The 27856-nt window shown below is 36.2% G+C and overlaps 1 protein-coding gene across 1 annotated transcript; it reads left to right on the forward strand.

Moving 5' to 3' along the window:
• The first annotated feature begins 17379 nt into the window (after window positions 1-17379).
• Window positions 17380-24034, forward strand: LOC105216574 (POU domain protein CF1A). The gene is given in 1 exon segment (XM_011191139.3): window positions 17380-24034. A coding segment is annotated over 1 exon segment (2055 nt). The 5' UTR covers window positions 17380-18739; the 3' UTR covers window positions 20795-24034.
• The last annotated feature ends 3822 nt before the right edge of the window (window positions 24035-27856 follow it).

Consider the following 27856-nt stretch of genomic DNA (forward strand, 5'->3'; position numbering starts at 1 on the left):
ATAGTTTAATCACTAAAAATATCGATCGGGGTGATCCATGCAATGTATAAAAAATAACTATAAAAACAACAACAATAAAAAGCGAATTAGCCTTCACACCATTTGGACGGTACTATATACGTATGTATTTGCTGTAATGCCCATGAATATGCGCACTAACATTGTATGTTGTTGGCAGGTTGTTGTTATTACTATAATATGTGTTTGTTGTTAATATTTTGACTGTCCACTGCTACCTGTTTTGCGCATTCCTCAGGGCGAAGCGCGCCAGTTATACTGCCTCACAGCCATTTGCCTTCTTCGTCACCTCCGTCATTGCAGCAATCAAGTTTTTTTATATTCAAACTTGCACGTCTTTGTCCGCATCACACATCCGTGTGCACTATGTCAGGTTTGTCCGCCCCGCCAAGAGACTTCAATTAAAACCTTTTAACAATATCACGTACTATGATTCGCATTTAAAAAGTTGGCTGCCGTCAGCTCAGATTCCCGATTGGTGAATTCGTTGGCGTATTGCGGTTCAGCTCACAATTGCGGTTAGCGACTAAATTGTGAAGAAATATATAAGCATTCACATAAAGGGTGATTTTTTAAGAGCTTGATAACTTTTTAAAAAAAAAAACGCATAAAATTTGCAAAATCTCATCGGTTCTTTATTTGAAACGTTAGATTGGTTCATGACATTTACTTTTTGAAGATAATTTCATTTAAATGTTGACCGCGGCTGCGTCTTAGGTGGTCCATTCGGAAAGTCCAATTTTGGGCAACTTTTCCGAGCATTTCGGCCGGAATAGCCCGAATTTCTTCGGAAATGTTGTCTTCCAAAGCTGGAATAGTTGCTGGCTTATTTCTGTAGACTTTAGACTTGACGTAGCCCCACAAAAAATAGTCTAAAGGCGTTAAATCGCATGATCTTGGTGGCCAACTTACGGGTCCATTTCTTGAGATGAATTGTTCTCCGAAGTTTTCCCTCAAAATGGCCATAGAATCGCGAGCTGTGTGGCATGTAGCGCCATCTTGTTGAAACCACATGTCAACCAAGTTCAGTTCTTCCATTTTTGGCAACAAAAAGTTTGTTAGCATCGAACGATAGCGATCGCCATTCACCGTAACGTTGCGTCCAACAGCATCTTTGAAAAAATACGGTCCAATGATTCCACCAGCGTACAAACCACACCAAACAGTGCATTTTTCGGGATGCATGGGCAGTTCTTGAACGGCTTCTGGTTGCTCTTCACCCCAAATGCGGCAATTTTGCTTATTTACGTAGCCATTCAACCAGAAATGAGCCTCATCGCTGAACAAAATTTGTCGATAAAAAAGCGGATTTTCTGCCAACTTTTCTAGGGCCCATTCACTGAAAATTCGACGTTGTGGCAGATCGTTCGGCTTCAGTTCTTGCACGAGCTGTATTTTATACGGTTTTACACCAAGATCTTTGCGTAAAATCTTCCATGTGGTCGAATAACACAAACCCAATTGCTGCGAACGGCGACGAATCGACATTTCACGGTCTTCAGCCACACTCTCAGAAACAGACGCAATATTCTCTTCTGTAGGCACTGTACGCATTCGTGTGGTTGGTTTAATGTCCAATAAAGTAAACTGAGTGCGAAACTTGGTCACAATCGCATTAATTGTTTGCTCACTTGGTCGATTATGTAGACCATAAATCGGACGTAAAGCGCGAAACACATTTCGAACCGAACACTGATTTTGGTAATAAAATTCAATGATTTGCAAGCGTTGCTCGTTAGTAAGTCTATTCATGATGAAATGTCAAAGCATACTGAGCATCTTTCTCTTTGACACCATGTCTGAAATCCCACGTGATCTGTCAAATACTAATGCATGAAAATCCTAACCTCAAAAAAATCACCCGTTATATACGTATATTATATATATTTATAACTATGCATATATGTATATGTAAAGCTACTGCTACTATGGACTAAGTAGGCAATTGAAAAGTAAAGTCCTCTCTCGACGGACAAAAACCAAACTCTACAAGTCTCTAATCATTCCCGTCCTACTTTACGGTGCAGAAGCGTGGACCATGTCAACATCCGATGAGACTAGGAGTTTTCGAGAGAAAGGTTTTGCGGAAGATTTATGGTCCCTTAAACATTCGCAACGGCGAATACCGCAGACGATGGAACGATGAGTTGTATGTGTTATTCGACGACATAGACATAGTCCAGCGAATAAAAAGACAGCGGCTACGCTGGCTAGGTCATGTTGTTCGAATGGATGAAAGTGCTCCAGCTCTGAAAGTATTCGATGCAGTACCCGCTGGTGGAAGCCGAGGAAGAGGGAGACCTCCACTCCGATGGAAGGACCAGGTGGAGAGGGATCTGGCCTCGCTTGGTATAACCAATTGGCGCCAAACTGCCAGAAGGAGGGATACGTGGCGCGCTGTTGTGGATTCAGCTATAACCGCATAAGCGGTGTCTACGCCAGTCAAGAAGAAGAAGAAAGCTACTGCTAAACCATCAGTACACGCATGCGTGATATGTACAATACCGAATTGAACAATTCATACCGAGGTCTTCGGAGGTTTGTTGATACCTATTAATATGCACCACAAATAAAGGGTTTTTCAAAAGGGATGCTACAAAAGTAGACCGATAGGGACAGCAAACGACTCCAATGTAAATTTTGCCATTTCATCATGGAAAGATATACGATCCAACAATTAGTCGATATTATTGTTATTATTATACCAAATGAATGAATAACAAAGAAATGCCTGTAGTGTCGAGAATATTGCTGCCGCTAGCGCATCAATTGAGAAAGACCCGAATCAGTCTCTCACACGTCGTTCTCAATTGTTGGATATTTCATCCTACATCCTTACAAGATCAAATTGATGCAAGAACCGCTTGAGCACCAGAATCGTTGTATGTGCGTTCATTGGGCTGAACAACAACTTGAAAATGATCTGGATTTTAATCGAATAATTATTTTCTGCGATTTGCGGCGTTATTGGGCCGTACATCTTCCGTGATGATCAAAACCGGCACGTTATAGTGAATGGAAATCGCTACCGCTCAATGAGACGAATATTTTTGGCCCGAATTGGATTATACGGACTTTTACAATATGTGGTTCCAACAGGAATTTGCAGCAGTATCTGCCGATTTATGCTTGAAATCCATCGTGGTGGCCATGTAAAAGAAATCGATTCATTGATATCACAAACCCTATGGTAGTCTTATTGAAAACCCCTTTAGTTACAGTATGTAATGTCAAAATATTTCAGATTAATTTTTGTTTATTTTGACAATGTGCGATTCACTTTTATAAATCAAAGTCCTTTTTAACCAATTCAAATCACATAACTAGTGTTTCAGATATTCTTACGCATCATATCAATGTCACGAAGTATGTGTCTTAAGTCTTTCAATCTCTAAAATGTCTTAATTTAAATCGCCAAATTTTTAACGCCGCCAATAAAACTCTTCATTCCTCCTTAATATGATAGTCTATCGTATTATAGAGGGATTCAATTTATAGGCGGCCACGCCTACTTTTTTTTTAAAATAATTTAGACCAGCTACGCTGTCTGACAATGAACGAATCGCAAATATATTTTAACTCAGTTAATAGAATGCTATAAGCACACATATCGTAAAGAAATCTATTTCAAAGCAACATATGTATGTATATTTATTAATACACCTTTCTGTGAGCAAGACACACAGGCATGTGAGAACTTGACTCTTGCTCATGACCTTTTGTGGCGCCCACCCACTGCCGAAGGGTGTTAATAAAGCAGTAACAACTCTTGTAAAAATATTGCACACATATGAATGTGTTTACCCAGTGAGCAATAGTGAATGATTAGTTTATTGAAAGTTATACGATTTAATTTTTGAGCAGTATTATGCCCGGAAATTGAGTTTGACTGATAAATCGCATCGCTATGTAGACCAGCTTTTTCTTCAATAACAATATATGTATAAATTGATTTAAGTAGTCTTAACAGCCAAAATCTCGAGTACATATACATATTATGTTGTTATACTAAAATATACAATTATTCTCATTTATATACTCTAGTATTTACTTAAGAACGGTACTATTATATTTTATGCTAACTGGGCAAATGTTACTAGACTACATGGCCAAAGGTACTCCTTTCATTGTAGGCGTTGCAATAGGTTTATACGCGATGCAGCGAGCATAATCTATGAGACATTCGTTGAAAATTCATAATTCACAATTTATATTTATTCGAGTTCAATCTTAATATGTTGTTATTACAATTTTGTCGACTTGAAACTATGGTATGCGGCATTTGGCTTTACATTTATTGTTAAACATAAATCATTATGTTAGGAATTTAATTGTAGGATACAACATTGAGGACTTTGATTAATCGGCATCGAAACTATGTATTATTTAGTTTAGAACTTTGAAGCAGGCAAGCGAATAGTTGACTATATTTTTATCTGTGCAACAAGTGGTGCAAATAAGCAATGGAAGTTACCTAAATACCAGTAGTGGTTAGATTGAGAAGAGTGCGTTGGTTAAGCATTTAAGAAGATTGTTTAAAAACTATTCGGAGTATCCAATTACAGCACGGGTGTAAATTATCGGCGAAAACATTGACTTAGTGTTAATATAATAATAAGTTTTAATATTTTGACTTACATGTTTCAGCATTTAAGCGGGGAAGGCACTTAAGGGGGAAGTTTATATGTAAATTTAGAGAAAAAACAACGCACTTAAGCGGGGATCACTGTATTTAGATTTGTTTTTAACGAACTGCTCTCTTAACGAATATTTTTCAAATCGAAAATGAAGTTTTTCACATAGAAAATTTTTCAATAAAGCATTTATTTAAATGCAATGAACATTTCTTTTTTAATAAATACGCACAAGGAATTTTCCGAAATTTCAAAAATAATGTAAGGATACAACTTTGTTGAAGGCGACAGTTGTGACTAGTAGTCAAAAATTGGCAAATGTATCTGCCTAACCGTTATTCAAAGCAAAAATTTCCTCACTGAGGTTGAGAAGAACATTACAACTATACTAACTCATAGTAATATGTAATGGAATGTAAAGGGCCGTTATCTTCCCGCCTATAATAAAAACGTTGCTATTAAGATATGAAAATGTAGAGAAATATCCTAAACAATTCTTTTGATGTGTAAGATATTCGGTACCATACCTTTACGTAGACGTATTAGACATATACTTGATTATTTTACTTAACATAAAGTGGTAAGAAATACTTTCTTCACTACGTGACTCTTTTTTGTCACATATTTAAAAATCGGAGAAACTCAATGTCAATGCACTTCTCTGTAAATGAAGGGGTTTATGGTAATAAATATGCTTCGAAAGAATTTCGTATGCCATATGGACAGTCGAAAAGGCGAAAAACTGCATAACAAAATATGTATATGAAATATTCATGCACGTTAATATAAAGTTGTTTGTAAGCTAGAAAGGTGCGGCCTTGAGTAGCATTATATTTATTTTTTAGGCAAAACACACGCATTTGCCAACATCGAACAGATTATACGAGTTAAATGTAAAAGCTAATTTTCCTGTTTCGATTGAAACGTGAAACGCATACCACCTATTCATCTCTTCCAAGGCCTTGCGTGGCTTTCCAACCGGGATTAGTACATAAATTGAATTAAACTACGTACTTGCACTTTTTCGATAATAAACTTTTGAGCAACTAAAATGAAATTTCAGAAAGCCGAATTAAAACGAAATTATTTTGACCATCAATCCCAACAATTCGTGCATTGAAAGTTGTACGTCGGGCGTTCATACCGATAGCATCTAATATAGCGCCGAGCTCATTGGAGAGTCGTGTGCAAGCAGCGCTAACAGGTGACTGCATAACTTAACCGACTACTGCGGCCACTTGCTGATAAAACGGCACCATTCGATGGTACATAAATCTGGGACACATGTGCACAAGCCCCTTGCGACAGCTTTCAACTATTTCTGTGTTATTTACTAATTTGTAAACATAGTATAATTTATCTTAGGACGCTTTAATAATTTCATATCCAAAATGTCATTGTGGAATAGCGGTATGGCAGCAACTACAATAATCACCTTAAAATATTTAAATGGTTAATATTAAGTTTTATGGATTTTAGGTTTTACTTCTTTTTAGATTTTTTATTTCACTAAATCAAGTTTTCTAAATTTGTCAATTTATGTTTGGGTACAGTGATCTATTTCTCACAATATTTTTTTATTTAAAATATGTTATCTGTTTAAAATAAAGTTTTATCCAATTAACCGGTACTACATATTGCCTTTCTTTATTTCATGTAACATATTAGAGCAAATTAAAACCAATCCACTAATTAAGTATTTTAGAATTTTAGATATTTGAGTCATAAATCAGCAAAATAAATAACATTTTCCTATAAAAAAAGTATTTAATGTTAGAGATATAAAAATATGTTTTCGAATATATTTTTAAATTAAAGAAACTTTCAAATGTAAGCTCTCCTTAGCTTGTTTCGGGCCACAGTGCAATCAACTCAAATCATATCTGTCAACTGTTATCATGTTATTACATATATTTTATGGTTCAAATCAGTTGAAAAAAACCAACTAAACACAAAAATAAAAAAGGCATAAAACGACCATTCGAGCATGAAAATCAAAAACAGTTGAGACCATTTAAAGGCCCTTCCAATGCCGAAGACTTTTGGCTCGAATGCTAGTATAGTAATTGCAACAGCTTAGCGCTGCGTTAAGAAATGCTAACAGCGGGCAGCAGTCATTATCATGAAGTAAGATGGATCAAGCAAAGCCACTAAAATATAGCTGAAGACGAAAGATGAGCAACGAAATAGAAAAATCATAAAAAAGAAAACAAAGAAACGGCAGCTAATAAAAATTGTCGCAGGTTTGGACTCCATTTAATTATATTCGATTTTTTTTCTAATAGTTTTAACTATTAAATAGGAAATAAAACAAAAGCTGAAAGTTGTGTTGCTTGTGATTGTTTGGGCGCTTGTATATGACAAAAAACCAGTGGGCAGTGGTAGAGTCCGTCTGTCTGCATTTACGAAATCAAAGCGGTGTCATGCAGATCCGTGCCCAGGTAGTCGAGAAAGAAGCTACACTTGTTGAAGTGGAAACACGACAACAGCAGCAGGAGGCTAAAATCAGAAGTGCTATGGTGAAGGGATAGAGGGGTGATGGAAGAGTATTTTAATTAAGTTTGTTAATTTGCCGCTATTGAGTGAATGTTAAAGATTTTATAGATATCTATGCGCGCGGAGGGGTACACATATTCAAAAAAAGGGGCATTCGAAATTTAGAAATCAATGGCTTTAATCTTTTGTTTACAATTTGTACTCTATCTGTAAGTTTGTCTATATTACGCTTTCAACCGAATGGCTTGTGAAAGGCGGCTGATTCCAAGGTACTTGTCGCATAGTATCAATTTTTTTATTGACTTGTGTCATTGTTATATATGTAGGCAATCAATTGTATTTTTAGTTAACTGAAGCTTTCACTTGGAATCTCAGTGTGGTCTCTTTTGAGTTTCATTTGTGGTTGTTGGGTTTTCAAACGTTTACACTAGACCATTTACATTTTTCCCATGTTAATAAATAATACGCAAATATTCATAATTTATTAGAACGCCTGAACATTTTGACATTTCGGCTATTCTAATTATTATTTTATTTATACTTGGAGAAGCCATACAAGGTATACAGTGTGCACACACCAAGTGAGGAAGAGCTAAGTTCGAGATCAGCAGAACATTATAGTCTATCGCTATTTATAAGAACCATATGCGTGGAAAACTTGAAAACTGTATAATGAAAAAAATATATTAGCAATAATATTTAGTATCCTAATTAATTATACTTGTACTTGATTTTATCTGTATGTGGATTTTATTTTTTATAATTATTTTCGTTTTCATAATGAGCGGTGTAATATAAAGAGATTTATTATTTTTGTATTAGATTTGAGGTTTAATTTGACATAATTAGAATCATCCCAGTTAGTTCAAATATGCAGCATTTTATTCAATAATATGTTGTCATTTTGAAGCGGATTTCGGAGTACCACTATCATCGACACTCACGCCTTTATTGGCAAAAAACTGGGACTGGAACTGATCTTCCAGAGCTTAGTACAATGTTGACATCAAATTTTCCGTACGGAATCGACGAAACTCGCGTTGGGTTCAGAAACATTAACACTATTCACTTTTTCAGCCGCCTATGTTGCGTTTTTGCCTTTATCGAAGTAAAACTGTAAACTTAGACGTATTGTCGCTTATACATATTCGTGCTCAAACAATACTGAGTCTAGCATTCATGAAACTGTCTGAGAAGTTTATTTAGTATGGCAACTTTTCGTTCCAACTCCATATAGCGTAATCCGATCGTACTTATACGACTAGATACAGATCATTAACACAATTTGTTAGAAAAGTAATTGCGCTTTATAGACCTTGTATTATTTTGAGTGGATGTTTATCTGTTGGTCACATTTAGATATATTGCGCTTTATCAAGTTAGCACACCTCTGGTTTAAATAGTTTTGATTAATTAACTAATAAATAGTCTAATAAAGAAAACAACATTTAGCGTATCGCCATTTTCCATATTTTGAAATATATTTTTTGAAATAAATAGAAAAATTAAGAATTTAAATTATGTTAGCACATAAATTTTGTTTAATATTTTCAATACTACACAATAAATCGGCGTTTTGTCCTTCAATACAAAACTCATTCTCCGGGAATTGGAATCGGTGGATTGACGTTTTGAAACGTGTTTGCTTTTATGCTAGTATTAAAAAATTGCAATTCGCAAATATGTAACATAGTAGGGGATAGCGCCCAGAACCATCACTCTACCCACACGACTATGCGGTGGCTCCAACAGATGTTCCTTTTTCGAACATTATGGACATAATAATTTTACCTATCGGGTCTTTCCAATAAAAATTGATTTTCATCTGAAAATACAGCTTAGTTCCGATCAGACTTGCTGGCCATGTGCTCTTGTTCAAAATATAAGTTTAATTTCGAATGTTTGTTAATTATTTGCTTTTTATTCAAGTTTTAATTTTTCCAAATGTGAAATATCCCTTATCACCCTTTGAACATTAGACAAGCTAGCTTTATCAATCGTTCAGTTGTTTATAATCTTGGTGTGATATATGTATGTTTAGATCCATTTTACCAAAACTTTGATGCGTTAATTACAAAAATTGTTTTTAACGACTTTAGCACTAATAAAAAGATGAGAAAATCAGAAAACAAAAAAAAGTTACTTACGTATTAAGGTCACCGCATCTACTTGTTTGAACCAGGATTATTTTTTTAAAGCGGTGGCGTTTATACGTAAGTACCAAATAAAGGAGCTCAAAGTTGACGTCGTAAAAATCAGATTCAATTATATTAAGCAGATAAAGGTGTGCTAACCTGGTGACGCACAGTGTATATATCAGGCGAAATTATATTACAGCTTAAACTTCTTAAATCGTCTGCTCTTAAGTATGTATATATATGCAACTATTACTATATTTTTTATTAGGAAGTTCCTAAAACATAGAAGACATATTTTTTAAGGTAACCAAAAGCAATTTAGAATTCCTAGACCTACATGTTTATTTCCATTGGCAAGACAACTGTCTTGCAGCTGTATGCATGTGTAAATAAATTTGCTCTCATATTAGCAGTAAAAAGAGAATGGGTAGTGCAAAGAGAAATATTATTTTAACCCTATGTTGCTAAATATTTTCGCTCTTTACTCACCACTATATCCTTCAAATGGTGGTTTGTGTCCCTACTAGAGCGCAGCGAAATTCACCTTAAACCAGGCGAAGACATTAAAACAAACCAATTTTTAATTTCATTTATTTATTTAATGAAATATACCGATCTGATTAATATTTTGGAAACTTCAACTTTCGTTTAACTCGTATGTGAATATGTTCATACATACATCCTTCAATAATAAAATGGTTAGAATCAAATATAACAAAAATTAACGCTTAGGAAATGAATTGGATTTAGGAGTGAGTATTAAGGTTATGCTGTATATGTATATAATTACTTAAAACAGTAGAATTCTTTGTATGTCTATGAGAAATAATGTTTGGCTTCTTTGGCGGCGTCAAGAGAATGGATCCTGTCCCACATCCGCTTGCAAGCCGACTTCCGCTACTATTTATGAGTTGATTTGTGCGTGACTTTCGGATTTCCTATGGCTACGCGGTCAGTGTTGTTATTGTAGTACAAAGTACTATTAAATAAATAAATTGAGATACAAACATGCACACAAAACGAAAATTGAATTGAGAACAACAAGGAACGAAAAAGGAATAAAATGGATTAAATGGTCTGTGACATCAAAAGTGGCATGGCGACCTTTAAACTAGGTGCATTAGAAGAATGGGAAGATGGAGGAAATTTTAATGATATAAAAAACGAAATATATTTACAACAAAGTCAAACTTGCACATATTCTCTACATCAATATACATATTTGCGTGTGGGTATGTAAATAAAAGAGCAGCGCTAAGTTAGATGCTATGGCTTTGCGGACTAATGATATGCACCCCTTTCGAGTTCGAACTCGAGCAACCAACTCGATGGCTGACACTTTTTTCTTACGTTTTTTTTTCTCTGGATATTTTGGTGCTTTTCACATTTGTTAGCCTCGAAACCGCTGTGAACGAGACGGTGCCGATTACTTTTGAGTAGATAACAAATGCACTTTCGCTTCTGATGTCACTAACGATTTCATGCTATTTGTTGTAGGAACTAGTGCGCATGCGCACGTGCATAATAAAGGTATTGCATTGGTTCTGAAGTTCATATCGTATATGTATTATAGTTTTTTTATAGTTAGAGGATCAAACACTTAACATTAACACTTAACATCTAACACTTATACATTAATTAATTTTATTTAAAGTTATTTCTCCGTGCGTACAGCTTTTTGGCATGCTTAGAACTTGGTATCAACGTTCATACCCTTACCTGTGTATGAACTTTATTTTTAAACATTTCATTTGCAGGGTAATAAATTACTTTTATTTTTGCGTTTTAACTGTATATAACATGGTTTATCAATAATTAGTTCGTTACATCCAGACATGAATGTACTTATAGATATATACAAGTACATACGATATCCATGGCACACCTGGTCGCATTATTGCTCATCCATAACGCACAATCGCTGCTTATTGATTATCGATTCCTGGGCATGCATCCAATCTATAAAGAATCAATTTGATGGCATCTGCGCAAACATATTGATACCGTATATGCAACGGTGATATAAATTGCCGCAAAAACAATCTAATTTGCATATTTTTTATGTCATCGACGACCAATTTTGGAACCCCTCGCCGACGACAGCACACCAATGCTGTTGTGCGTGTCCTTTTAACCCATTAGAATCCGTGTTTGTTGAATGCGTGTATTAGCATTCAGTTTTTCATTACGGTGCCAAGTTGCCAATTTTCACTTCCTTCGAGCAAGTTCTGCCATATACATATGTATGTGCACAGATATGCCGAATCATTGTTATACTCTCGCAACAAAAGTTGCTAAGAGAATATTATAGTTTTGTTCACATAACGGTTGTTTGTCAATCATAAAACTAAACAAGTTAGATACATCAAAATGGTCAGGATGAAGAGACGAGTTGAAATCCGGATGTCTATCCGTCCGTCCGTGCAACGGATAACTTGAGTAAAAATTAAGAATCTTAACGAAATTTGGGACATATATTCCTTAGCATCCTGAGGAGGTTGGTATTGAAAAGGGGCGAAATCGGACCATTGCCACGCCCACAAAAAGGCGAAAACCAAGAACCTATAAAGTGTCATAACTAAGCCATAAATAAAGTTATAAAAGTAAAATATAGTATAAAGGATCGCACTAGGAAGGGCATATTTGGATATTTTTTTTTTGGGAAGTGGGCGCGGCTCCGCCCCAAATCGGGTATTTGTATACATCTCGCAAACCAGTAAAGCTATAGAAACCAAACTTTCTGCAGTCGTTTCCCATCACATGCCAAGAAAATAGTTGAAATCGGATATTAACCACGCCCACCTCCCACACAATGTTTAGGTTGTAAATGACTAAAAGTGCATTAACTCACTAACGGAAAACGTCAGAATTACTAAATTTTACAGAAGAAATGGCAAAAGGAAGCTGCATTCAGATGTTTTTACAAAATGGAAAATGGCGTATGGAATTTTGAGTTTGTTGCAAAAAAGTATACAAAAAAGTAAAACCGTGTAAAAATGGTAACTGGGAAGTGTACAAAAACAACGTGCAAAAAAAAAGGGCAAAAAAACGGTATAAAAAGGAGATCAACTGTAACTAAATTTTGAATTCCTTCTGATTCCTTCACTTTATTATGTATACATAACGAACCGAAGAAGATAGTGGAATAAAACCTTACACAAGTACTGTATATCAACTGTGGCTTCACTTTTGGAAAATTTGCCCTCAGCCCTCATATACCATATATGATGATTTTCGTTATTCTATTGGACATAATGCCGAATATATGGGTCACATTGTGTGTTATCGGAATAAAATTATCATAATAAATTGCGAGAGTATGAAATGTTTGGTTGCCCCCGAACTTAGCCTTTCCTTACTTGTTTAAATTTATTTTTTACTGTCACGTCATTTTGCAAACTGCGAAAGGAGCGTTGCAAAAAGGGGCAACTGATTTGCATACTGCAATTGTAAACAGGCGGCCTTTGTTGTTTTTGCTAAACTGGCAGAAGGGTAAGGACAGGTAAGCTGCTCGAAAGTAAAAGCATTACGAACAAGAGTTTATTGAAGGAAAGTAAAAGTAACGAATATTTTTGCAAATTCAAATTGATAAATGCAAAATCATATAACACATGGTACCTCGTCTTCGCCTTTGCCATCGTCATCTGCTTTTTGGTGCTCAGCAGAACATCTTAAGGGTGTGTTGTTGCTCTTCTTTAGCGCCTAATTTGCCTTTAGGTGCTGTCAGAACGATCGTTGGGCGGCCTGATATTTTGTGTCTGTTTGCAGTTGTGATTCTTCAAGCAAAAAGGGGTGAAGCTAAAATGTGATGCGCGTTGTCTTTTCTCGAAGCAGTTTGCCTTTTCCTTTTTATACTGAAAATACAACAAACATCTTTTGAAGAACTAAAGCAGGGTGTGTGGTATGCAAAAACGAAAGGACTTAGTTAATGCCAAAGAAGAGTACAAAATGCCTGGAAACAGCAATTAAGTTATATGTACATACATATATATATTTAGAACTGGTTGACGCTTCTTCGGCAATGAAAAAGCTCGATATTGTTGTCGTCAAACGAGTTCAAACAGCCATCAGTATTAGGATATACTTTCTTGTGGTCGCGTTGTTTTAATTATTTATTTTTTACATTTTGTTTTATGAAGAATGCGGCGTAATTAAAACAGGTCGATTAATTGGAGATTCAAGAATTTTAATACTTCTGAAACATTGTCAATTCTTTTTCATTTTTTAACTTTTGGTGCACAATTTCGCTAATAAATACAAGTATACCGAAAGGTGTTGATCCCATAACAACACATTTCTGTAAATATGAAATATTAACAAGGTTCGGAGACTTTCTCTAGAAAGAAGTTTCTCAAGAACAAGTTGACAATTTCGTCAAAATGTTTTAGATGTAAGGATTAAATAAAACACTTCATTCTCTACATACATGCATGCATGCCTGAAACGAAAAATGAAAATTCAAATAACAGTTAATTGATTAAATACAAGCAGTCGATGTGTTTATCTACACACAAAGCGTAATAAATTCATAAAAATATGTGTATACTGTTAACCGACATTGGGTGCACACTCTTCATTTTGCTCGATTCAAGTTGTGAACTGAACACGGCGTTGATATCAGACGGCTATGCACAGCGTATGTAAATAAACAAATAGCGTAAAAAAATGCTAATGTCTAGGGAGCTGGTGCTGTTGTTAATGCGAGTGTGGTTAAAGTGGTTACCAAAAATCATTGCGGAATGCTAATCTTGCTCATTATCATCGCCATCAACTCGCCGGCATCTCATCAACTCCACCACATACTCCCATGTGCTGAATTGACTGCTTCTTTTTGTTTAAGTCGAACCTTCTGCTACACTGACTGGCTGCAGACCTTTCAATTGAATCGAGGCGACAGGAGTTCAACGCCACTACGCTGGGGCTTTTCAGCATTTTTCATTCATGAATTTTTTACTATGCGGAGAGTTGTAGCATTTTGCGGTCAAGTAGTACTCAGAATTATGTTATGCAACAAGTCCTTGCCACACAGAAATTTTTCTTGCGCGGTCATCAGATCGTTTATTTGCGTTATTACCATATTTTTTTCTGGTACATTGTGGCGCGTGCGCGTTAGCATAATGCAAATAAATAACCACATGAGTTCTGTGGAACAGGATTTCGCCCTATCAAAACGGGAGTTATTTCTAAATATGCATCCTGGATATGCATTATAAAAATAATAAGTTAAAATTTTTTTCACAAGGAAGTATACGCCAAATGCTGTTGCGTCGCACTATTAAAACTACAAGTGTTAATTCCTTGCTTGCCTCTTCCAAATTACCAAGACAATATAAAACCATATTATTTAAATGTGCGTAATTATCATATTTGAATTGTCAATGATTGTGAGGTATGCAGCTGCCTCTTTTTTATCTCATATTATGTTTACAATACCAACAACATGCCATTGCATTGTGTCTGTAAGCGTGTCAACTGTTAAACATATTATAAAGAATAAACAACAAAACAAGTAAAATCATAGAAGGTGGTAGTTTATCATTTGTTGATGGATTTGAGTGCATATACAGTAGTTTGGAGACAAACTTACACATAATACTGCATTAACTGACCCTATTCAAGATAATTAAAGGGCGAAGGGTAAAAAACGGTAATAAATTCTTGATCAAAATTATGAATTGATGTTTTGAGTACAACTGATCGCTTTGCATTTGTGTTGCGTATAGAAGTAATATAAATATCTATTTATTGTGATTTTGTTGTATCATCTGCACGTATGTACATACGTTTACAAACATCCTTAAGTACACACTTACGTCTATAAATATATGTATGTTCATTGGCTTCAATCGAATAAACGAATTCCAAAATTAAGGATAGAAAGTTATACTATTCAAGTATATGTATGTGCGCAAATTTCTGTATATATTTTAACAGGTGTATTCGCTGCCAAATTAAGTAATTTTTATGCATGACATTTATGGAAATATAGAATTTAACGATACAGACAAATTACCATTTCTGAAGCAGTGAATTGGCATAAGACAAGAATAACAATTATCCTCTATATGAATTAATTTTTTTTAATGTGAATATGTACTATAAAGTAGACTTAAGAATAATAATTAAACTAAATATAATATCATACTATACAATCGCTTACTTACTATAAGGTATCTGGTATTAATATTTCACAAACTAATGTAAAATGTCCATTTATAACAAAAAAAAAAAGGTTGAAGAAGCTGTTACATGGCTATTGGTGGCCTTCAGCATATAACAATGGTTTCCCTCGAAAAGTCGATTACTAATTACGTAATTATAATGATATGCAGTGCGCACAATGACGTCTAAATATATGTATATTTAATCTAAATTTTAGATAGTTTTGAAATATTGAAAAGTCTGAAACCGTATGTTTTAAAAGTAGTAATATTGATTAAGGACCGAATGATTTGCAAAATCAATAATTGTTCGCCAATCCTAATGAAATGTATGTTTAAACGCACATATGCTTGGACGTGCTAAGTAGCGGTGGCAAGAGTGAGTTCAGCTATGATCAGTTGGTCGTCTACCCAAATGTCTGATGACTGGTTGCTTGTCTGGCGGTCTTTACCACCCCAGTTCTCCTCGCTGTCTCGTTTCTGTGCTCATTTTATTGTGACATTTGAATGCGAATTGGAACGGTTGCTGTTTCGCCCATTCCACTTGCCACTATTGACATTGAGCATGTTTTGAAACTAAAATTAATAGAAAAACTACTAAATACAAATGTAGCCGCCGGGACAAAAAAAGGCTGAAGTGGGTGGTAATCACGTTCGTTGATTAGCCTAGTTTTAGTGTTTGATTAGAACGTATGAACATCTTTATCTGAATTCTATTTCATAACAGTTCGAAAACATTCGGAAGAAGCTTTAACCTGTAAGTATTGTGTGGTATTAGCACATAAGTCTTATTGGAAATAAAGAAACACTAATTTTAAAGCTCTCCTAGCTACCATTATTTCTTTTTCTTTTACGCCCTATTAATACAGATCAATTTTAACGTTTTTTTTATTTTATTTTTGTTATTTGTGTAATTTTTGGTTAATCTATTCAAGTCTAATGATTTGTGTGAGAAACACAATCGCCCGGTTCTTAATCCTATATATAACTCGCCCGATTCTAAACCATTTTTTAAGCCGTGTATGCAAAATGACGGTATGGAATGTTGAGGAAATTAGCAGTCGTGGGACGCACGCACCGGTCTGTAAGCGAACGTACGGAGTTAACACAAGAACTGACTCTTCCAGCTGGATGTGTTGACTTGAACTTTATCAGGACGGAAATGTGAGTAGTATTCAAAATCATAAATGGAATGTCTGGAAATACAAAGCGTTTTCCTGAGGAACGGGCAGTGAAATGAAATTTTGTTGTGAAGGGGAAGTCAAAAAGTCCAAACATTATCAACAAGGTGGTATGAATGGAACGTTTGTCGCTCACATTCATTTGCTAAATAGACGGAGTAGAGCACCGAGCAATTGGAAATATGGTAAGTAATTTCTTGTAGGCGTTCCATTGGAATTTCAAGCAGTAAACACATCTATGCAACGTCATTGTTATCATTGTTGGGTTGGCACTGTTTCTATGAAGATATCTTCCATCGCAGTCTAACGAGCCAACGAAAATGGTGAGTGAGCACGAATGGCAAATACTCTTTTTACGCAACATGCTTATATTTGCGGTTTCTCTTTGTTCAATGCCCTAGTGATAAATACTCTCCAACACACACAACACTGAATGCAGCAAAGATTCAGAATTGGATGGAGAATGTATGTTTCTTATCTACTGATTTTCTTTACTTTATTAACAACAAATCATTGGCTTTCATTCGCACTTTACAGTTAGTTTAAGAGCGGAGACATTGTAATATATATCATCGCACTCGCACTAGGGGTGGCAACATATGGATACTGTTTTATTCCCTTTAACTTAAGTATATCTGCCATTCTATGTTGCTTTCAACACAGGCCCTTATATTCGTAACCAAACTATACTCATGCTCTTTACTCTTTTCCAAAACTATAGACAGCCATTTCATCGCGTACTCACTCACACCTTCGCATCGCTATGACCATACACCTTTGTTACCGCCGGTAGCACTAACACACACTGTATTCACTTCGTGTGCTCACTCACTCGCTCTTCGCGACTACATTTTGTGCGCTTCGTTTGACTGCTTACTTCGCTGGTGGTTTGCTGACTGTTGTCGCCTTCATCGTTGTCTTTGGCTTTAGCTGAGCTAACGCTGCTTGGAGCCGTCGCCGTTGTCGTTCTGATATTCGGTTCTCACTGCTCGTGCCACTTCTTCTATTCGTTGTGTGCTGTGTTATATGCCGTGTATACAGAGTGCCTGTGTACGGTTGTTTGGCGCTGCCGTCGTTGTCGTATGCTGCCGCACGCTGCTCTCCGATACCTTCTGTCGCCGATGAATGACGTTAGTTCACTTCGATAGCTCTATGAGTTTACACGTAGAAATTTTCAGTCTTCGCGTGTCTGAAGCGTACAAAATAGAATAAGCAAAGTAAGAAGAAATTATTGTGCGGATCGTTTAATTAAGCAAGTTGCTTAATATTTGAAGTAAGAACGCGTGTTCTGATTTTACATGTATACATAAAAGAAAATCCAAAAGCTATCTTAAAGATATTATACAATCTTCGCGCTCACAACAAATTACGGTTATTTTAATAAAGTGCGGTTGATCAATTTCGCTCGCAAAGCGACAGAAACCTGCAAGTGAAAAGTGTGTCTGGATGAAAAAAATCATATCTCATATTTGGCAAAAAATATTAAGAATTCAAACAAATATAACGAAAAAAATCAATGATTGTGACAAGCAGCTAACAGATATGAAAAAGTGTGGACATTAATTTAATTGTGTAATAAATGCAAGATTAATGAATTAATAAATGCAACTTAAAACTTGTCTTAATTTATATACAGTTGAGTGCCAATGTATAAGACGTAATTAATGCTCGATAGTCGCTTACTAGTCAACAAAGATTTTGCTAACCAAAAATCGCCTCCCCTTAATTCACATAAGTTATAGTAGCCGGCGGCAAATTAAATTTTTAGTGTTACACAACTTGTTGATTAAAGCTTCAAAACATCGGATAAGTAGCAGTGGCAAGTGCGTTTATAGTGACATACGCACCCTGTGATTTAAATCAAATTTCTACTTTTGTTGCGTTGAGCAGCCATTGCGAGCTGCTCCTAATACATCGTCGTCATCGAATTCTCGCCTGTGTACGTTGAACGCAAAGACTTCAAGACGGTTGCCTCACGGTTCGAGTGGAATGAGCATAGGGACACTGGTCTTCCTTTTGACAGATCGGTTTTCAAGGTCGTTAAACTGAGCCCCAACTTGGAGCCCTACCCCGCCAGCGTGGAGGGCCTGAACAGCCCTAGAGCGGTGGGGATGGCCGCCACCTCATATATGACACCGTCAAGCGGTGATCTAGATATGGCGTTAGGTGGTGGAGGTTATCATACTTCATCGCCTCGATCAGCAGCCGATGCGGGAGAAATGAAATACATGCAACATCATCATCACCATGCCGCCGCTGCTGCCGCACATCATCAGCTTCCTTCATCACCTAGCCCGAATGCAGTTGTGGGTGGAGCGAGCGGAACGGGAGCGGGTGGTCCAGGAGGTCTTGGTGTGTCAGCGAGTGGGCTTAGTTCGTTAACACCGTCTGGCAGTTTGGGCACAAACCATTGGACTGCATTGCATCCCTCAGATCCATGGGCATCTATGACTCACCATACTCACCATCACCCCGCGGATGCGGTGAAACAAGAGATGTCCCATTTATCACAGCAGTCACGTGTTCAACAAGGCATGGCATCCCCACATACATGGCACGCACCAGTCCATACAGCTCATTATGCTCCGACGGGTGGTTCACCATTACAATACCACCATGCGATGAACGGAATGTTACACCATCCTGCTCATCCAGCGCATCACCAAGGAGTGCCACCATTGCATCACACACTACGCGGCGAATCCCCACAACTTCATATACACCCACATCATCTGCAAGGCGATCGCGACGTGTCGGGTGGAGAAGAAGATACGCCTACCTCAGATGATTTGGAAGCGTTTGCAAAACAGTTTAAACAACGACGTATAAAGCTGGGTTTTACACAAGCTGATGTGGGACTAGCGCTTGGCACCTTATATGGCAATGTCTTTTCACAGACAACAATATGCCGCTTCGAGGCTCTACAGTTAAGTTTTAAGAACATGTGTAAATTAAAACCACTGCTACAAAAATGGCTAGAGGAAGCTGACTCCACCACTGGATCCCCGACAAGCATTGACAAGATTGCGGCTCAAGGTCGTAAGCGCAAGAAACGAACCAGCATCGAAGTTAGCGTAAAAGGTGCTCTCGAACAACATTTTCACAAACAACCAAAACCCTCGGCCCAGGAGATCACATCGCTGGCAGATTCTCTCCAATTGGAAAAAGAGGTTGTGCGGGTGTGGTTTTGCAATCGGAGGCAGAAGGAGAAGCGTATGACACCACCAAATACAATGGGTGGCGATATGATGGACGGTATGCCACCAGGCCATATGCATCCACATGGTGGCTACCATCCTCATCACGATATGCATGGAAGTCCAATGGGTACACACAGTCATAGTCACAGCCCGCCCATGCTTAGCCCACAAAATATGCAGTCCGCGACGGGTCATCAGTTGGCGGCTCACTAGCAATCAGAAATCCAGGAGTCGAACTCAGCTGCAGCTGCGTCCACTCCTGCATCGCTGCATCAGCAGCAACAACAACAGCACCAGCCACATAGCCAACATGCGCCCAATACGCCGTCATCGTCGGGTGGCTCCTCGGCGACAATGACAACAAATGTGCTGTCGCCGCAATCGCCTATCGGTGCGGGTTTAGCTGCTAACAATAACAACAATAACAATACGAATAACAATAACAATGAAAGTGATCACTTAACTCAGGTGAAACAGCAGCAGCAACAGCAAGCGTCATCGATAGCGGCAGCTGCAGCCGCCGCTATGTACATCGATCCGATGCGCTACCAACATCACCATCCCCATCAGCACCCGCACCTCAATCCCGCGCACCACCCACACCTATTCCACACCAGCGAACAGCAGCACCCAGCGCTGCAACATCCGGCCGCTCATCACCAACATCTGCAACAGCCGCAGACATCACCCGGAGCGGGCAGTAGCAGCGGCGCCTTGCAAGCACCATCCTCGTCGCCTTCCTCAGCGTCTTCTGTGTTGGGCGTGAGCAGCGCGACCGGTATGCATCACCTCAACCTAAATCCACATTCATTGCACCAGCATCACCATCACCATCAACAGCAACATCACCACCAACAGCAGCAGCAACAACTGCATGCCCGACGTCTATTTGAATGGAGCTTACAATTCGGCGCCGCCGCACCAAGCGTGAGGCATTTCAATTCATTTGGCGGAGGCGGTGAATAGCATACGTCCGCCGCAGCGGCAGCGTCAGCCGCCTGGTTTGGATATGAATCGTCTTAAGACAGCAGCTATAAGGCATTTATAATCCAACCAAGGGGCGGTGCGCTTTTGTGCTGCGGCGAGTGGTGAACCGGGCTAATTAAAATGGTGTACGGCAGCAGAGCAGAATTAAACTATTTTATTTGGTGTATATCTATATGTGCATATGTAGTATACCAGTATATACATATATGTATTTATATGTGCAGGGACCGAAGGACCAACGACCGATTCAAAGTACCACTTGAAATGGTTTAATATTAACCCACTTAGCAGTGGTGGGATTTAGTTAGGTAGACTTATTAAGTAAGTGGACGGTTGTATGCCATTTGCCAGAGCTATACCAGTGCATTAATCTGTGTTAACTTGAAATTAGTTAAGCAAACCAAGTAAATAAATAATGATGACCGTTATAAATAAAAAAAGAAATAACAAAAAAAAAAAAAACAGTTTAGTAGAAAGAATTTTTCACTGAAATACAAAAATGACATAATTAAAAGATATTTAATTTACATTCCACTTAAACTTCCTTATGATAATTAGCATCAAAGTCTTAAAATAATCTGTAAAATATAATTAAAATAATTAAAAACTTTGAAAGTTTCTAAAACTTGCAAATCATAATGCAATTAAATCAAACAAGAAACTAAGTGATGTTTTTAAGAAAAACAAATAACTAGAATAATCGCAAAGTTAGTAATCAACTAAATTAAATGTAATTAATGAATTCAATAGTTCATAGTTTTATACATGTAAAACTTCACTGTAAATTTCTTAAAGACGAGTGCAACCGTGAGAATCCTTATAGATATGCAAAATACAAATAATTTTAAATACGAATACCAACAATAAGCATTACGAAGCATTAAAATAACGTAAAAAGCAACCGAATAGCTCCGTTTAATTTTACCACTTATTTAAGGCGCCAAATCTTAAACATCCAAACAGTGTTTGATACAATCATTAAATTAGTAAATATGCAAATAATAGTGAATATAACTTGTTGAGCGGTAAAGTGTCGAAAAGAAATCACCAGCGCACGTTTTCTGTGCAGATGCATATTGCGAAGGTTTACGTTTTTCGTATTCAATGCTTTGATTGCCGATTTAATGTTTGGAAATTTCTTATATGTATATAAATAAACTTATACTTTTCGACACTTTTCGTACAAAAACCAAGTAGACCAAAAGTTGGAGCAAACGAAGAACGCATTCGCTTATCACAAATGACCAAAATCAAAAAACTAATTTTACTATAATGTACATGTGTATGTATGTAGTTCGAAATTGTAACAAATTCCTTATATATTTATATGCATATTGTATTTTTATTAAAAAAAGAAATATTTTACAATGTTTGTTGTTATGTTATTATATATTAATGTAAAACCCTTTTGTAATTTCTTTCGCCAAATGCTAAACTAAAAGAGAAACAAATTGTTTGTGATAAATGAAATGAAATATTTTTTTATGCTTGGTTTTTACAAATAAGTTACTGTTTTAAGTATAAAACACGAAATAAAACTTAGTCATATTATTTCATAGATTCCAACTCATTTGATCTGTTCAAAAATGTTTATTTTAAGTGGGAAGTCAATATTTTTAATTTATAGTAGAGTTTTTATTAAGTTAGCTTTCGTATAAGTACAAGTCGTGTGTAAATAATATGAAGCGGTAAAATAAAATATCATTGAATAATTTGAAACAAAAACTAATATCTATTATTTTCCATACAACTGAAGCCAGAGTCAGGATTAAAAAAAATCTTAGTTAAACGTTACTCAAATTATAAAAATTAGAAGACAGATATAAGTAGTTATAGGCTCATAAATATTTTCCAGAATGCACCTGATAACAATAAAGAACCGCGAGGCACATTTTCGTACCATTTGATCAGTGCCACGTCGCACAAAATAGATAAAATAAAATACCTTTAAAACCCGAAATAAGCCGCAAAACCGTTCGGGAGCAATAAAAAATTTAATATATTCCCGATTTACAACAGTTTATAACAAAAAACGTGCTTGGCACCCGAATAAGGTTTTCGTCAAAGCCGCTTGGCAGGCAATGTGTTAGGGTAACCAACCATATGTGTTACTGTACATATGCGCTAAAATATGAACCTCAGATATTTTGAAATATGAAGCAAATTTTTCGAGGTTTTACAAATTGTCTGGGAAAGTTGTGATAAAATTTAAATGATTTTAGTTAAGTACTCAAAAATTTATAAAAATAAATACAGTTCTGTTTACAAAAAGAGGATCGTTGAATAGAGTGAATTCTGAATTTTATACTCTTTTGAATCTGTAAACATTTGAAGTTGTTGCTATTCAATATTCGTTGAAATGCAATTCAAGAATTTGCCTCATTTTGGGATAGGTTTTGAAGAGGAAAGACTTCTGAAGTAAAACAGCTCCCTGAACGTACATACTTTGTTAAATAGTTCACTATAAAACCTAAATTTTTGAATACTACTCCGACTCTGCGCAATTTTTTAAAAACTATAAATTGCATGAAGCTTTACAAATTTTGTTCTTCTTTATTGTATTGATCTAAATCTTTGGTCTACAAATTAACAAAACTCCTAATTAAATAAGTTTCTGAAAAGTACAACCGACAAATAGTAATAATAAATTAATAAACAATAAAATAATTAAATGGCTTTATTGGTTGCAATAGTCACATCCATATGTCGAATATTCAGATAGCAATACTTGGTATCTAAGTATCATTATGGGTCCATCTGAAGGTTATATGGATCGTTGCACTCTTGTGTAAATATTTAAAATTAGCTCTAAGTATGATAATTTTTATCAAACAAATTTTGAAATGAAATACCAATTGATATAATCGTTATAAAAATCGGATCACATCACTGAAAAAAAACATTACATATGTTTTCACGACACTGTAGCGCTAGAAAGTAAGTATTAGCTTTAAAGTTATATGTAAAAAAAATATAATTTATCTATACATAGGTAAAACAGGCAAGCATATGTATACATATATACGTATTCATGGGCAAGAAAACGTATAAATAACTGTGTAAAAAGATAATCGCAGCGAGGACTCAATAGTTATACGTACATATAACAAATGTAAAACATAAATCTTAAAATATTTAGCGGGAACATGTGTAATTGTAAAAGTTGTATTGTAAAGTATTGTAAGTACGAAATAAAAGAAATTTTTAAATTGAGAAAAAGTCTGTTGTTGAATTGCGTGCTTTGTTATTTTTTTTAAAGAAAATTATATAATTTATTATGGTTTTACTCTTACTAACTATGTGATGTATGTCTGTTTTAATAATATTATTACATTTTTTGTTTAGTGAAATTTCATTTTAAATGACAATAGTGTTTAGCTAAAAAACGTATTTTTTGGATTAATGCATTCTATAGCATTTGATGAACTGACAAGATTGGATGGCTATTTTATTTTTTGTTGCATCTAATATGTTCCTGTGATTTGATAATTTTTAACTATAACTGGGTCGTGCAATACATACCCTTATTGCATCAGACGCATGTGACCTGTTTTTGGGTGTTTCAATTAAATGTGACATTTTTTTTAAATTTACATTTCATTATGTTTAACCGGCATTAAATATAATTGAAAATTAAGCAGTATTGGCAACTGTTTTGTTTTGATTTTAGATGTCATACACCTGCTATATATATCGAATTCACGAATTATTGTTTATTTAAAATGTGCTATTATTTTTCATTTTGTTTACGGGTACATTTAATATTAATTTGTTCATAAGGACTTACAGATCTCGTATTTGTTTACTTCGCCAATTAAGCGCAATTTACGATACTGTTGATCTGATCTGCAAATGATCATCGTCGTCGTTAAATACCGTGGAAGGTGGAAGCACCGCGCCGCACGATCGCGTATGCAAACAATTAAATTATGCACATGCGTTGTACATAAAAAGGTCAGTGGTCGTGTGAAATTATTGAAAATACATCTGTATATATGGGGTATATATTTATAAGTGCATGTCTATAATTTTAATTCTACTAGAAACTCAGCTTAAAGGCGATTATTGTTACATTTACACATGATATGACTAGTTTCGTGACTCCGTGCTTAATTAAATGAAATTGGTTTTTGTCTTGATGCTTTTAGATAAAAAAAATCAAAAACAATTAGATTATCACACCTTAGTGGTCTTCTCTCCTAGCTCTCTTCTATTGGAAGTTCTGATGTCCGAATTTTTTTAAAAAGCCAAAATTGTTAATAAAAATATATTTATATTAAAATAGAAATTTTGTTAACCAAATCTGTCCAAATCATTTGCTAAGGAATCCTAATGTATAACATAGAACGTACCAAGCCGGAGAAAAATATTATGTAAGTAACTGGATCAAACCACTTTGGTAATTAATTCGTGAAAATTTTAAACTCTTGTAAATATTCTTTTTATTTTGACCGTACTATAAAATTTTACATATTGACACTCAATACTTCTGTCAAAATGTTTATTTTTGGAAAAATATGTATGTTGTCTTTGATTATGCAACGCAATTACTCTAAAAAATTAGTAAAAGTTGTTGTTTTGTGGAACTTTTCGTTCTCTGCTTAAAGACTTTTTAGTAGAACATTAGGGTTTAACTATAAATTATACATATTTTCTATGTAATTTTCTGACATGAAAACACGACTATATCAATAGTCGCATGTATGTTCATGCATACATCTGTATATAGCCAAAGGTTGTTATCTATGCACTCATTATTTCCCGCCCCTTTGTTCCTTGTCTCCATGGTGAACGTGTGCGTGCAATGCAGATATGAATTTTGAGGCGGCTCCTTAGTGTTTGTGCTCTTGTTGCTCGTTTTCTGGAGCAACTCTGCGCCGACGTATGCATACAACCGTGTCAATAATTACCCGTGGGACTGACGCAACCAACAACGAAACGAACACGCGGGGAATCATTCGAACGTTGCGAAAACAAAACGACCAGAAACATTAACTAAATACAACAATAGTAAAATGGATTCAGACAACTACAGTGCCAGCTACTCACCAAGCGAAAAACAATAGTTATAATAGTAAAAGTAACAAAAATAATGGCAGCAATACCCGTCAAATAACACGGCTCACACACCAAATGCCAAATCAAAATGGCTGACGAATAGCTTTGCAAGAGGCAATGACAGTGACGTCGGCGTTTGAGGTGTTGACTATATTTTGTGGGGCGTGTGGCTTTTTTAATTCGTTTAGGCATACTCGTATACTTGCACATAGTATGCGTTTTAAGACGAACATTGAATGTTTTCTGACCCAAATGCATTGCTGACAATAATGCTTTCTATTGAAAAATGCACTCGCGAGCGACTCGCCACTCACCCCCTTGGCCATTGATCTACGGTGTCTTAGTTATTATGTCACGTCCATTGGGAGATTGTTTACCAAAGTCACTAGTTTACCAATAGGCACACAAATACATGTGCACATATGTAAATATAATTATCGTATTATGCTAGCGTGGGCGCAAGAAGTGCACTTCCAATATGCTAATTATGGATAAACTAGCTAGAGAAGTTGGAATGCGTTCTATTACCAAACGATATACTATATCTATATATTCAGTTAGACATATTCTTTAAATATCGACTTTAATTAGTGCGCTTGTTAAACTACTTTGCCCACGTTACTCAGTGTTGGGGATGAACTCACAGATCACAATATGCTTTAGTAGTATATTTAGCAATTAAGGGTTTTCAAGAAAAATTTTTAATTAATTCTTACAAAAACAAGCTCTTCTTCATAATATCTGAGTTCAGAAGTTGATTATTCAAAAACTATAGGGTCAACAGAAAAGTGAAATTACCTGTAAAAAACAAAAATCTTTTAACATCTAATTGGATATTTGTTTCTGAATAATTAAGTAATTTCGAGCTTTCATGTAGCGCCCCAATTGTGTTCTAGATTTTTCTAGTTTATAAAACCACACATGGTCTATTTGTACGTTGAGCAACACCAAAAGCTCCGTCAGGATCGGGAAGGACCTATCCGAGCCGTTCGATATCAAACGAGGTTTCAGACAAGACTATCGTGTGATTTCTTTAACCTGATGCTGGAGAAAATAATACGAGCTGCAGAGCTAAATAGAGAAGGTAAAATTTTCTATAAGACAGCTTTTGCACAGCTGCTGGCGTACGCCGATGATATCGATATCATTGGAAACAACATCCGCGCCGTTAGTTCTGCTTTTTCCAGACTGGGTAAGGAAGCGAAGCGTATGGGTCTGGTAGTCAACGAGGACAAGACGAAATATCTCCTGTCATCAAACAAACAGTCGGCGCATTCGCGTCTTGGCTCCCACGTCACTGTTGACAGTCATAACTTTGAAGTTGTAGATAATTTCGTATACCTAGGCACCAGCATGAATAATGTTGGCGTTGAAATATGGACTGAGTAGGCAGTTGAAAAGTAAAGTCCTCTCTTGACGAACAAAAACTAAACTCATCATTCCTAGTAGGACAGGGTGGTGCAGAAACGTCCGATGAGACGGCACTAGAAGTTTTCAAGAGAAAGGTTTTGCGGAAGATTTATGGTCGCTTAAACATTGGCAACGGCGAATACCGCAGAAGATGGAATGTATGTGATATTCGACGACATAGACATAGTCCAGCGAATAAAAATACAGCGGCTACGCTGACTAGGTCTGTTGTTCGAATGGACTAAAGTGCTCCAGCTCTGAAAGTGTTCGATGCAGTAGCCACTGGTGGAAGCCGAGGGAGAGGGAGGCCTCCACTTCGATGAAAGGACCAGGTGAAGAAGGACCGGTCTTCACTTGGTATTACCAATTGGCGCCAAACTGCCAAAAGGAGAGATGCGTGGCGCGCTGTAGTGGACTCGGCTATAACCTCGTAAGCGGTGTCTACGCCAGTCAAGAAGAAGAAGTATATGAGACAAGAATGTTGGGCTATATATTCCTTCTATTACATCCTCGTTAGCAATATTTTGACCTACATACAAAATCTGACGCATCTGCAATCAAACAAAGTTTTGG

This window comes from Zeugodacus cucurbitae, chromosome 4 (assembly GCF_028554725.1).
Source record: "Zeugodacus cucurbitae isolate PBARC_wt_2022May chromosome 4, idZeuCucr1.2, whole genome shotgun sequence".
In the NCBI taxonomy this organism is placed as follows: domain Eukaryota; kingdom Metazoa; phylum Arthropoda; class Insecta; order Diptera; family Tephritidae; genus Zeugodacus; species Zeugodacus cucurbitae.